Source organism: Sciurus vulgaris, assembly GCF_902686455.1.
Source record: "Sciurus vulgaris genome assembly, chromosome: X".
NCBI lineage: Eukaryota > Metazoa > Chordata > Mammalia > Rodentia > Sciuridae > Sciurus > Sciurus vulgaris.
This window is the reverse complement of record NC_136471.1, coordinates 22,689,527-22,704,356: the sequence shown is the minus strand read 5'-3', so window position 1 is coordinate 22,704,356 and position 14,830 is coordinate 22,689,527. Positions and strand designations below refer to the sequence as shown.

The following is a 14,830-nucleotide window of genomic DNA, read 5'->3' as shown; positions in this document are numbered from 1 at the left end:
CATTCTCTTACATAATAACAATACCATTATCACAGGAAAGAAAATTAACAATAAGTCCCTTACACTTAAAATCCAGTTTTTGTTAAAATTCCTTCTATTGATGAGATCAGGCTAGTTTTCTTATGGATGTTTCTAGGGGGTGTTTAACTAGTTCCTCTATTCCTTATATTTCCTATAAGCTGAACATTGAGACCATTGGCTTGATTATATTCATGTTAAGCATTGTTGATGGGAGAGATTCATAGGTGATACTGTGTTTTGCATGCTACATCATAGCAAGAGGTGCATAAAGTTAGGTTGCCCCATGATTAATAGTGCTGTTTGATGACTTGGTAAGATGATGTTCACCAGGTCTTGCTGTTATAAAAGATAACTTTCCCTTTGCAATTAGCAAGTAATCTGCAAGGGGATCTTCTAGCAACATTTATACAATACCTCATAACTGGACATAGTTTTATGATCCAGGCTAGTTGGATAATCCTGGCATATAACAAAGAAACAAAGTACATTGTGTTATGTGTTCTTTTGAGATAGACATAATATTTCACTTAATGATCATAGTATCTATTAATGATCTTTGATGCTCTTTGATCACAGCATGATGTACTTTCTTGATTAGTCTACCTTAAAACCTGAAAATAAAACTGGTAGAACTTTTTCATAAACTGATTCCAAGGGACAAAGACAAAGCAATAAGCAGAATTGGGGATTTTTTTCAAGGCAGCACATATTTTTAAAGTTTTTAATTGTGGTAAAGTATACATAAAATCGATCCCTTAACCATTTGTATGTGTATTGTTCAGTAGTGTTAAATACATTCCCATTGTTGTGTAGCCAATCTTCAGAACTCTTTATCTTGCAAAACTGCAACCCTGTACCTATTAAACAACTCCCTGTTTCCCTTTCCCATAACGCCTGGCAACCCCCATTCTACTCTTTTTCTATGAATTTAACTAGTCTAAATAACTCATAGAAATAGAATTATATAGTATTTGTCCTTTAATGAGATTTTAGTTAGCATAGCATAATGTCCTTGAGGTTCATCCATGTGGTAGCATGTGTCAGCATTCCCTTCCATTTTTAAGACTGAATAATATCCCATTGTATGTATATACCACATTTTGTTTATCTATTCCACCATTGATGAACACTTAGGTAACTTCACCTTTTGGTTATCGTGAATAATACCGCTATGTACATGGATATGTAAATATCTCTCGAGACTCTGCAGTCAATTCTTTTGGCTATATATCCAGAAGTGGAATTGCTGAATCATATGGTAATTCTATATTTAGTTTAAAAAAATTTTTTAAATGTTGATAGACCTTTATTTTACTCATTTGTTTATATGTGGTGCTGAGAATCGAACCCAATGCCTTACACATGCTAGGCAAGTGCTTTACCACTGAGCCACATCCTCAGCCTCTATATTTAGTTTTTTGAGGAACTGAATATAGCTACTTTTATGACCCAGACTAATTAAGTGATCAAGGCATGCAATGTAGACAAGCAAAAACCATTATATTATGTATCCTTTTGGATACAGACATTTTATTTGTATATTAAACACAGGAATATCTTCTTTTCAACAAGGAACTATGCTAATGATTTTCTTCAAATACATGGTTTATTTTCCTGTTTGAATTATAACATGAGTACCAGAAACATTTCATTTTGTTCCTAACTCTATTGTAAGAAAAAACAGCGGGAGTATAATAACAAAGTGTAACTGGAACTTCAGTCAGAGTTGGAGAGCCAGTTGTATGGTGAGGCCTATGATGAGAACTGGAAAGCACCAACCATGTTGAAAGAGGACAGTTTCTTCTCAGCTCTAGCTGCCATGTACTGATGGTGAGCCCAGTGTAGCCAAGTTTTCTAGCCTTTGAATAGAAGCTAGGCATGTGCATTTCTATATGAAGTTTCCTAATTTTTCACATATTGACAACTTCTTAAATTTTGTAGAAATATTGTGTGGACCACACAAAATATGTCTGTGACCTGAATTGTATCTGTGGGCCCCAGTTTGGGCCTTACTGTTCACAAGCAGTCTTCTGGAAAGGTCATCCTGTTTAACAGTGGAAGCAGGTGGAAGAGTCACAGAGGAATGCACTTTTCAGCCAGGTTATCAGAATCAAGCATTTCAGTGCAGTTATATCACTTCTACTTTATAAATTAAGTTTGGGAATTTAGAAGTGATTGAACATTTTAATAAAGTGTTACTCCAGAAAGCAGTTATCCCTCTGTTATGTTATTTTCAATTTTAAAAATTTATTTATATATTTTCATCAATTCCCCATCTTTACTGAGGTATGATTGATAAAAGGTATACATATTTAAGGGATGTAATTTTTTATTTTAATGATAAACAATTATAAAGGTAAAATATTTAATTGTGAAAATGTAAAAAATATGGTATTGGCTGATAAGTTAATGGAACTGGAGACTATCATGCTAAGTGATATAAGCCAATCCCCAAAAAAACCAAAGTGTGAATGTTCTCTCTAATATGCAGATGCTAACACACAATAAGGGGGAGGGGAGAGAAGAATAGAAGTTCATTGGATTAGACAAAGGGGAATGAGGGGAAGGGAGTGGGGATGAGAATAGGAAAGGAAATGGAATGAATTGGAAATAACTTTCCTATGTTCATATATGAATACACAACCAGTGTAACTCTATAACATGTTCAATCACAAGAATGGGATCCTAATTAGAATAAGATATACTCCATGTATGTGTAGTATGTCAAAATACACTCTACTGTCATATATATCTGAAAAGAACAAATAAAAATATACAAAAGGAATAAAAATGAAAGTTAACTTAGCTGTTTTCCTAACCCTAGAAAAAATTTATTTCCTTCTAATCGTTTCTAAAATTTGATGTATGTGTATATGTATACCTTTTTCCCCAGAGTTAGAATACTGTTATATATAATTTCATGTCTCTCCTTCTTTAACATTATATCATAAGCATTTTCTTGTATCATTAATATTCTTCCAATATGTGACTTTTAATTCTCTAGCAACCCTGTGTTGTCATGTGAGCTGTGAAAGGAATATTGTGTTAGTGGAACACTGGTAATATTCCCACAGGAAGACTTGTAAGGGGAAATATTGCTTTCTCTAGGCCTTTTTCCCTAGCTACTTCATACCTTTACTGTTATCCTACTCTGGGTGCATGCTGTACATCCTAAAATTCTATGAATTAAACTCGGAAGCTGTACTTTCCTCATTGACTATTGTTTCATGATTTTATTTTATTTTTCATAGCAGCTTTTACCTTTAAAGTATACAATGTAATGGCTTCTAGTATATTTATATATTTATATATTTGTGCAATTGTCACCACTGTCTTAAGTTCAGAACATTTTCATTATCAAAAGGAAATCCCTGGGGCTGGGGTTGTGGCTCAGTGATACAGTGCTTGCCTAGCACACATGAAACACTGGGTTCAATCCTCAGCGCCACATAAAAATAAATAAAATAAAGTTATTGTGTCCATCTGCAACTAAAAAAAAACTTTAAAAAAAGAACCCCATACCCTTTAGTTTTCCTTTTCTATTTCTCCCAACTTTCCCAGCCCTTTACAAGCATTACTCTACTCTGTCCTTATAGATAGTTCATATAAATGGAAGCATATCACATGTGATCGTTTGTGACTTCTTCAATTAGCATTAACATACTGTTTTCAAGGTTCATGTGTGTTGCAGCATGTATCAGTCCTTTTTTTTCTTGGCAGTGCTTGGGTTGGAACCCAGGGCCTTGTGTATGCTATGCAGGTGCCTTACCATTGAGCTACATCCCCAGTACTAATACTTTATTTCTTTTTATGGGAATAATAATTCCACATTTTTAGTTTATATCTTCATCAATTTATGAGCATTTAGGTTGTTTTGTACTTTTTGGCTGTTGTGCATGAACATATATTTTCATTTCTCTTGGGTATGAGTGTAGATATGGAATTGCTGAATCATATGGTAATTTTATATTTGACATTCTGAGGAAATGCCAATCGTTTTCCACAGTGGCTCTCCCATTTTGTGTTCCCACCAGCAGTGTATAAGTGTTCCACTTTGTCCACATCTTAACCAACTCTTGCTGTTTTACTTAAAAAATTAATATAGTCATCCTCATAGGTGTGAAGTGGTATGTCATTATGATTTTGATATGCATTTCCCTAATGACTAATGATGGGAAGCAACTCTTCATTTGTTCTTTGTCCATTCATGTATCTTCTTTGGGGTAAATATGTTTAGATCTTTTGCCCATCTAAAAATTGGGTTATTTTTCTTTTTTATCATATGTTTTAAAATTTTTTGTATATTCTGGGTACTCGTCCCTTATTAGATACAGTTTGCAAGCATTTATTTTTACTGTCTTGGTGATGTCTTTAAAATTGCAAAATTTTTAATGACAAAATCCAATTTATCTATTTTTTGTCTCTTATACTTTAGGTGTCATGTCATTGAATTTATTTTTAGTATAGCAAGCAAGTTGGGAGTATATAAGTTTTAGTCACTGATTTGAAAGAATGAACTCTGTATTTCAGACTTGGCCTTTTTCCACACTTTTCAACTGTTGACCTATTTTATTCACTTGGAGATTTTTGTCACTCTTTTTCCTTGGTGTCTAATTTTACTTGTGTTTTCTAGGGTGTGGTTCCAACTGCTCAGCGTGCTGCCATTGTTGTGGGAGTAGAGTTACCTGTCTATGATATTACCAAGAAGCACCTGATATTGTCAGGAATGATGGGAGATACAATTTTAACTCACTTTGTGTAAGTAGGATAGGTTGTACTTATTTTATACTTTTGGTAATTTGAGCTCACAAAGCCTCAGTCACTGATGTTCACAGGTGAAATTAATAACCGGATACATATGGCCTTAATACCATTTTCTCTTCTATTTCCAGCAATTCAAGACTTCTACACATTTTTCAATTTACAAAGATCCCAGATGCTATGGGTACCTGAGTATTGGGGAGCAGTGTGTAATATAGCAGCCTACCAGATGTTTATAAGATTTGCATATATTCAAATACAGACTCTATATTACTAAACTCATCTAATATTTGCCTTGGTTTGTTTTATATCAGAAAACAAACTTATCAATGAGACTAAGATAAAACAAAGTGAATTTTTGTGGGGCCTCTGAATCTAAACCACAGTTTTTGGCTAATGACTGTTGCTGATCTCATTTTGTATCTTCTTAGTCCTGCAACCTTTATGATATTTTGTAATTCAAATGTGTTTGGCATTTGATGCTATCATTTGAAAATGTATGTAACTAATAAATGATGAGTGGCACTTCCTGCTTAGGGGTCTTGTTAGGCTTATAAACTGTCTCCTTTGAACAAGGGGACAGGTGTCAGATTGAAAACTTAAAATGACAACCTTGAATGAGGTTTCTTTTAAAAAGATTTCCTTTTTTTCTTTAGATTATAATGAAAGGGAAAACATCAGGTTTTTATTTGATGGGTCTGAGTTATTATACCTTTATGTTTGGCCTAATTTTTCTTTACGTACACAGGAGATGGAAATGGGCACAATCTATTTTTCAAAGTTTTCATCTTTAGTTCCAGCTTTACATGTGGCCTGGCTGGCGCTCTGGCATCCAATCCTGTTGATGTGGTGCGAACTCGCATGATGAACCAGAGGGCAATCGTGGGACATGTGGACCTCTATAAGGGCACTTTGGATGGTATTTTAAAGGTATGCACACTGTGGATTTGGGTTACATTTTTAGTTTTCTTTGTTATCTCACATATTTTTTCAGTTCTTTTTTTTTTTTTTGAAATTGGTAACTTGTCTTTTATTTCTTTTCTTTTGATTAGTCCTTCAGAGTTCTGTGACTTAATATCCTAAAATAACACATATAATTGATCTTCCCTACTTTATAACTTACTTTTTTAAATTTTAATTAAAAATCATAAATTTACATAGGGCAATGTTGTTTGATTCATTCTGTTATTTTTTCCCCTTCCCCCCACCTCTCCCACCCCTCTTTTCCCTCTATACAGTCCTTCCTTCCTCCATTCTTACCACCCTCCTTATCCCTAACCCTAAACCTAACCCTAACCCTAACACTAACCCCTCCTACACCCCCTTATATGTCCTCATCCGCTTATCAGCGAGATCATCAGTTCTTATTCTTGGTTGCTACATATCATTCTGAAGATGAAAGAACCATTATGTATAATTTTTATAGCCTAAGTCATTCCCAGGTAGAAAAGCTGTCTCTTTGGCCATCTGCTGATGCTCAGTGGTCCTTAATATAATTATTCCAATTTCAGTGCTCGAGAATTCAGCATACTTTTATTAGTAGCACCATGTAGAATTGTTGAAAAGACTTAACATATCTCCCATTTGCTCACTTCAGATAAAACAGAGACTCTAATGGAAACACTGGTACTGAAAACAACCCAAAAACCTGGTGCTTGATTTAAGTTCAGGATTGTTCTATTGTTCATATTTTGCTTTGAAAATTTCTGCTTTATGTTTTAGAAAGTTGAATATTATAGATCTGTTATGTACTTATTAGTGAAATCACTGCTACCAAAACAAACCTGGGGCTAAAATGTGATGCTCTCATATTATTTTTCTGCTGTTATCAGATTCATTAAACAAGTATTTATTATAATCAGGCACCATTTTAGTAACTACAGAGAAATAGGTATTACAAAAATACTGTAGGTATATAAAGAAATAATTGATAAAACCTGGAAAATGATAAACTCAGAGTTACGTGAGGGACAATTAGCCCGGTTTTGAAATTTGAAAGAGACTCCCTATAGATAGTGGTAAACTGCATAATAACAACCCCCATCTGGTTAGTGCTTCATTGTATGTCAAGAGCTGTCCTAATGAGACTTACATGTATTCATGTATTTAATGCTCATCATTTGCCACATGAGGTAGATACTGAAGCACCGAGGGATTAAGTACCTCAGGGTACCACAGCTAGTAAGTGGGAGTGTTGGGATAAACTTAGACCATTTGGCTTTCAACTGATCTTCTTAGCTTCTACACTATGGTGCCTTCCTCATAGTGAGAGAGGTAAGTGTTGGTTAGGTTATAAAGGGTATTGAATTTTATGCTGAGATGCTTGGACCTTTTTTTTAACTTGATAGGAAAATATTTAAAGCTTTTTAATCAGGTCATATTTGCATTTTACTTTTTAATGTTTTTATTAGTGTGTTATAGTTATACATAGTAGTAGAGTTCATTTTGATTTATTCATACATGCACAGAATATAATTTGCTCCATTTCAATCCCTAGTACTTTTGCTCATATTTGAATTTTAAATAGATGAATTGCCTTCATGAAGGTGGAATCTAAGACAGTGATTCTCAGTTTTGGATGCAAATTTGAATCACTTGGGGAAACATTCACAGCTCCTTCATTTACCTTACACCAATCAACTCAGAACCTGAGTTGTAAGACACAAGCATCAGTATTTTTAAAACTTCTCAGGCCACTGCAATGTTCATCCAAGGCTGAAAACCACTAATCTAAGGGGCTAAGCATGAAGCAGTGGGTCTTAAAGTTTTACATGCCTCAAACATCTGCAGGGCTTGTTAAAATGTAGTTAGCTGGGCCCCATCTCCAGATGCTGATTCAGTTGGTTAGCAATGGGACCTGAGAATCAGTTCTAACAAGTTCCCAGGAAACACTGATGCTGCTAGCCTAGCAACCCACTTTGAGAACTGTTGACCTAGACATATGTAAGCCAATTTGAAGGTTTTTATACTAACCTGAGCTAAAGGTGATAAAGGCCTTAACTTCAAAATGGTAGTGGGAATGTAGAAAGTGGGACAGAATGAGAATAATTTAGTTGGTAAAGTCAACAAGATTTGTTTGAGAAGTGTAGGAGAAAGGAAGTGTCAAAGATGACTCAGAGTTTTGGATTTGGTGACCATATGTCAACATTCATTGGCAGAGACATCATAGGAAGGGGAATAGGTTTCATGGGAGACATCATAGTTGTGTATACTTAGTTTGATATGCTCATGAGGAACAACCAGTGGATATGGATATACTAGCCCTAAGTCAAGGAAATTCATGGATGTAAATAAGACCTTGTGGGATCATTAGCATATAGGTGGTTCATAACCAAGGAGAGCAGGTAGAGGAGTTCACAATATTTTTGCCTTCCTAGAACACCGAAGTAGTATACAACTCTTTCCAATAATAATGATCCAGTGAGGCAGTATTTCTCAGACCTTGGGGAATTTAGTTTTGCAAAATTCCCCCTTGGTATTTCTGACATGCTCACCTTTCCATTTGACAGTCACTGGTATAGAGAGACGAGGAGTGGGGTAAGGAAAGAACACTGGGGAATACCAATTTTTAAGAACTTAGCGGATGATGACCCCAGGAAAGATACCAAAAGGTAACAGTTGAAAAGATATGAGGAAGTTTAGAAGAGAGTGATGTCATGGAAGCCAAGGGAGTAATGAGTTTCAGGAAGGAACAAGTTATGAGTTATTTAATGTCACATGCATTAGGGAGATATAGCTGGAATACTGTACATTGAGGAATATGTTTAATCATTCATTCATTAATTTAGTAAAAAACGTTTGTGTCTTACATGGTAGACAGTGTTCTAGTTTGGCATGGATATGTTGGTGAACAAAAAAATTCCCTGCCTTCATGTCACTTAATTCTAATAGAAGGAGATAAACACATAGGAATTGAGAATAAGTAGACAGATATAAAGCACTCTTTCAAGAAGGTTGGCTAAGAGCACATGAAAGGTAAAATAATATAGAAATAGCATTTATTGAATGCATATTATGTGCTGGGCACTCTATATAGAGTATATGCTTTAACTGTAACAGAAATCTTATGGAGAAAATATTATCTTTCCCATTTTATGAATGAGGAAACTTTCAATCATAGTAGCTAAGTAACTTGCCCAAGATACACAGTTAATGAGTGGCAGATCTGAGATGTAATCCATGGTCTGTTCAATTCCAAAGTTTGTACTTACAACAACCCTGCTGTGCTGTAGCTACAGAAATATATTTTTATGTTGGTAATAACCTTTAAGTACTTATATGTGTTCATTCATTCATATCCTTGTTATTAAAGTTTTTTAAAGTGATTTTGTTCTATATCAGCATTATATATGGCAGTATCTTCCATATTATTTTGCATTTCCTCTTTTAGAATCCTAAAACACTTTGGTGAATGGAGTCACACATTCATCTATGACATAGTGAAGAATGGCTGCAAATCTCATCCTGTCACCCCTATCTAAAGTTCATTAATGAGCCAGATGTGGTGGCAGTGACTTGAGGGGTTGACCCCAGTGACTATAATCCCAGTGACTTGAGAGGCCGACCCCAGGCTCTCTATGATCCCTTTTCGCTCCTACAGCCTTATTTATACCACCCTTTTTCACATTCCAGGCATACTAAAAATTTCCAGTCATTGATTTTCTATTTCCTTTCACATGTTCACCCATGCCATATACCATCCCAAATACATTGTTCATTTGGCCAGTTCCTAGTCATACTTCAGATCTCATTGCTTTTTCAAAAAAGGCCTTCCCTGACCATTAAACTAGGTTATATGTTTAATGGTTTCTTGTAGTTCCTCTCAAGTAGCATGTATTAATATTTTAAAAAATTTACATATCAAATTAACCCATTCAATACTTAGTATACTTAGCATTTTAGCATATCACATTGAGATATGTAAAACCTCATTACTTACAGTCAACTTCAGAACATTTTAATGAACTCAGAAAGAATCCCTATATCCTTTAGATCTCATCCCTTATCCCCTATCCATCTAGTCGTAAGCAGCTGCTAACCTACTTTTTATCTGTATAGCTTTTCCTGATCTAGATATTTCATATAAATGGAATCATACAATAAATACCTTAGTTGGTATATACAAATGTTTTAGTCACCTTTCTCACTGCTGTGACGAAATGATCTGACCAGCACAATTATAGAGGAGGAAAGGTTAATTTGAGGGCTCACAGTTTCAGAGGTCTTAGTCCATACAAGGCTGGCTCCATCCCTTGGGGCTCAAGGTGAGGCAGAACATCATGGCAGAAGAGTGTGGCAGAGGAAAGCAGCTTGCATTATCAGGAAGCAGAAAGAGAGAGAGTCTCCACTCTCTAGATACAAAATATATATATCCCAAAGCCACGCCCCAGTTCCAATATCCTCCAGCCACACCCTACCACTTCAGTTAATCCCATCAGGGATTAATTCACTGATAGGGTTAAAACTCTTACAACTCAATAATTTCTTCTCTGAACCTTCCTGCATTGTCTCACACGTGAGCTTTTGGGGGACATCTCACGTCCAAACCATAACAATATATAACTTAATATATGGCTTCTTTCACTTACCATAAATGTCTTCAAGTTTCATCCATGTTGTAGCATGTATCAGCACTTTATTCCTCCTTATTGCCAGATAATACATTATGTTATGTGGCTGTATCACATTTGATTCATATTTGTAATTGCTTTAGTGTCTATCCTGGTCGAGTCTAAATTCCGTGAAGGCAGAGCTGTATGTACCTTGTTTATCACTTTTCCAAAGCAAATTATTAAATGAATTAACATATATATCTTCATGAAGTATTCTATGTCAATGCTTATCTACAGAAGTTCATATTTTCACACATCTTTTTCAACAAGAAAGTATTTCCCACTTCTCACGTTTTGAAGGTGTTCGTTCACTGTTTTGCAGATTTATAAGGATTTAGATGGCTCACAGAGCTGTTAGAGACCATCAGCATTTGTATTCCACAAATATTTGTTGGAAAATTAAATGGGCCAGACACTGTGAGGTGGTGGGGATACAATGGTAAACAAGACAAACATAGTTCCTGCTCTCTTGGAGATTGTATTCTAGTTAAGGGAGACAGATAATAAACATATACACACAAATGGTATAATTTTAGATAGAAGTAAATATTACAAAAAAAAATAGAGTATATTGAGATATTGACTGGGTGCTTGGGAGCTACTTCAGCTAAGATGTTCAGGGAAAGCCTGTGAGGAGGTGACAAACTGACTTCTGAATGACGAGAAGAAGGTAGCCATATGTAGAACCTCAAGAAAAGCATTTCGTAAAAAAGGAGCAGGTTACAAAGTATCTGAGTTGGGAATGAGCTTGATATATTCAAGGATTAGAAAGAAGGCTTGTATGGCTGAGTGTGGTGAGTGAAAAAGAAAGTAGGAAGAGAAAATGGTGAGAGAGGCAGGGGCTAAATCATGTAAGATCTTGTAAGTCGTTGCAGAGAACTTGCAACTAGAATGAAATCCACAAGAAAGCCATCTGAGATCTTTAAATGGAAAAGTGACATGATCTGATTTATAATTCTAAAAAAATGTTCTGGTTTCTAGAAAGAGATTTTAGACCAATTAGGTACTCCACGTAAGAGAAGATGGGATTGTATTGTATCTCTGAGGACCCCTATCATTTAATAACCCATGATTATAGGTTATCTGCATCTAAGCTTTGTTTTGAGTGATTTTCAAATTTTCAACATTAGTTTTGGCCTGAGACCTTCAGAATTTGCTAAAGATTCATTGATGTCAGCATTACCACTGTGTTTCCATAAATAGTACCCTTATTATATTATTCTTTGTTCCCCCTCAAAACTGGTTTGCAAGGGTAATTATCTCTACTGTACTTAAACTGTAGAGTGAGATAAGGGATATTTGTAAGTCTGGCATCTCATATTGTCTTATCCAAATACATCCACTTTTTAGAATAGTGTTAAATAGTCCAAAGACAAAATAATATTTTTCAACATTTTAACACAATGCCTACACATTGTATTTACTTAATAGGTTGTCTGTTATATATAAACTGTTTCTGCTGACCAAATTCAGCACATACCACCAGTTTATGATCTTGGGTATGCATAATTTGTCATCTAGATCTTATAATCACCTGTTGTATATAGAGGCCCCCAATGTATAAAGCAGGAAATCAAAACAAAGCAGTTCACATTGTTCCTATGTATCCTGAAAGCATTCATATGAAATTGGCCATAGGCGTGTCACACAGAATTTATAATGATGGAACAGACTCAGAGGAGGAGAGTGACTTGCCCAACTCCCTATGAACTTACCCTGTTTTAGTTTTCTTCATAACATTTATTTCTGGTTATAATATTTATCAGTTTGTGTGTTTGCTTGTCAGCCCTGCTACATAATATGCACCCAATGAGGGTAGGGTCTGTGTAAGTTATGTACTGCAGTGTCTTAAAACAATAAAATGTTACTACTTTGTAGTTTTTATGGTTAGGAATTGAAAAGTAGCTTAGCTAAGTGATTCTAGCTTAGGGTCTCACAGGGGAGTATAGTCCAAATGTTACCTAGGACTGCAGTCACCTAAAGGTTTGACTGGAGCTAGGATACCAAAGACTGCTTATGTGGGCTGTTGACTAGAAGCCTTAGCTCCTCACTCTGTAGGCCTCTCTTCATGTTACAGCATCTGGTTTCCTTCAGAGTGAAAGATCCAAGATCATAATAAGGCAGATGCCTTATATATATGAAACATTTTTTGTGATATTTACTATTGATCCCAGAAGCACTCTTATCACTGAGCTACACCCCAGCCCTTTTTATTTTTATTTTGAAATAAGGCCTCACCAAGTTGCCCAGGCTGCCCTTGAATTTGTGATCCTCTGTTCCAGCCCCACAAAGTATCTAGGATTACAGACATGAGCCTCTGCACCTGGCTCTAAAATATCTTATAACCTAGCAAGGGAAGTGACATGTGTTAACTACTGCCATATTCTATTGGTGACAGACCAGTCTTGATACATTTATTAAGGGTCATCTTGGATGCTGGGTACTACAAACACTCTGTCTTATTTACTGTTTTATTTCCAGCATCAAGAACAGTGCCTTGCAAATGGTAGGTGCTTAGTAAATATTTGTTGAATAAGTGAGTACGTGGATTTAGACTACTTAAGAATTCAAAGTGTATTTTTAGAAAAAAGACCATTCATGGAGCCATAAGTTGCTGGGGTAGGGATGGAAAAATGATTGTCACATGTAAAGACAAAGGGGAATTTATTGTTTTTGATTATGTCTTTGCTTTAGATGTGGAAACATGAGGGCTTTTTTGCACTCTATAAAGGATTTTGGCCAAACTGGCTTCGACTTGGACCATGGAACATCATTGTATCCTTTTAAAATATGTAAATGGAAGTAGATATTCCAAGATCCCAGGGAATTCTAGACTATGGGAAGGAAAATTTGATTAAGAAAGAAAGTAAGTAACTAACTAAAGCATCCCAATGATGACCATTGAGAATGGAACTAAATAGAGAAATAGCTTTTAATTGGAGGCTAATACAAACTAAAGGGGTTGAAAAGATGTGCCACACGTTCTTGTTTTCCTATTCAAAGCAAAATGACAACAAACACAGCCAATCTGAAAGGGGCTATGAAGTTTTTAGAAGTCCTGATGGGAGATGCCCACGGGAAAGTTCATGTTGAGGTGGTCTGGGTTTCCTACACCTAAATGTAGGACTAAAACAGCTGGGAAATAATAACAGGACAGAAAACATTCATAGAGTGAAGAAATTCATAGCAAAATAAGATTTTCCTTGTGGGTGAATTGCCCTCCTTTAGCTGGTCTTGAGTACCTCCTGTGTGCAGAGCCACGTATTGGACACTGTGTGTGGTGCTTCGTGAACAGTCGTGAGCACCAGAGGGTTGAAAAATAATTCCCTCCCTTATGCGGTTTGTAGGCTTACAGAGATAATATATCTTTCCTGAACTCTTTGAAATTGATGTAATCACCTAATGTGCATAACAATTATTCTAGCATGAAATTATACATTGTCCTTGATGTTTTGGGGTATTATGTATGTTCTCTTTGTCCCTGAAGACTCTAAGTATATTAGAGTTTTAATCTGTTTAATTGCTAAATGCCAGCAATCATAGTGGGCACATGGTAGGCACTCAGCATGTTTGATCTGGCAGGTAATGTTTTTAAAAAGATGTTTAAGCCAGTGCGACTTAGAATAGCACAGTACCTTAATTTAAGAGAATGGAATGCACAATTTTAGAACTAGATTTGACTTTCATTATCAACCAAGAGATCTTCCATGACTTATTCCTCAGTTTTTTATTACATATGAGCAACTCAAGAGGCTTCAAATCTAAGAACTGAATATATGTGAGCCTGGCTCTGCCAGCCTTTCTATTCTTTTTCTTTTTCCTTTTTCGTGTTCTAATGTATTTTGACAAAATTGTGTTTAATGAACCAGTGGTCTCCCAAAGGCCTCCTGATGGAAGAACAATAGGATGGTTCAAAGTTGTTTATGTGTTTGTGTTACCATGTTAACTTTCCCCTGAGAGGAGTGTTAACATTGAGACTCTGGCCCCAGATTGGTATCTTCTGTGAAGATGGATACTGATGGGTGACATTCAAAATGGCCTTTTTTCCCAGTGTTGGTTAAATGTAGTTGCTTAGCCCCAGGTTTGGGCTAGAGCAGAAGGCATAGGCCCGGACAGTTACTGCTATGGACCTTGGTTCTCATTAAAGTATTTATTGGCAGAATCACTTTGGCTTTGTCTTTATTTACTATTTTTTCTATTTTATGCCAACTCTTTAAGTTACATTCTCCAGAAAGTGATAAAGAGAAGGTGAATGTAAAATTGAGAATGGACTCTTAAAGCACACATTTATGGGAATAAAATAAGTGTATCGTGCTTTCCCATTGCCATTCATTGTCATAATGCTACTCACTTCTAAACACCAGTCAAGTAGTTCTTTCCTAAGCATGAATAAGGAAGCAGGTGACTCATTTGGAAGTTTGTAAAGATAAAATGCT

General features: G+C 35.7%; 1 protein-coding gene across 3 annotated transcripts in view; it reads left to right on the top strand.

The window, feature by feature from the left end:
- Positions 1 to 14,556, top strand: part of SLC25A14 (solute carrier family 25 member 14) — a 33,410-nt gene extending 18,854 nt beyond the window's left edge. For all 3 annotated transcript variants that reach the window (XM_079124052.1, XM_079124054.1, XM_079124053.1), the window contains 4 exons: positions 4,655 to 4,779; positions 5,577 to 5,712; positions 13,089 to 13,169; positions 14,118 to 14,556. In XM_079124052.1, coding sequence (XP_078980178.1) covers positions 4,655 to 4,779; positions 5,577 to 5,712; positions 13,089 to 13,169; positions 14,118 to 14,159 — 384 coding nt within the window. In that variant the 3' untranslated portion in view covers positions 14,160 to 14,556. The remainder of the gene's footprint in view (positions 1 to 4,654; positions 4,780 to 5,576; positions 5,713 to 13,088; positions 13,170 to 14,117) is intronic.
- The last annotated feature ends 274 nt before the right edge of the window (positions 14,557 to 14,830 follow it).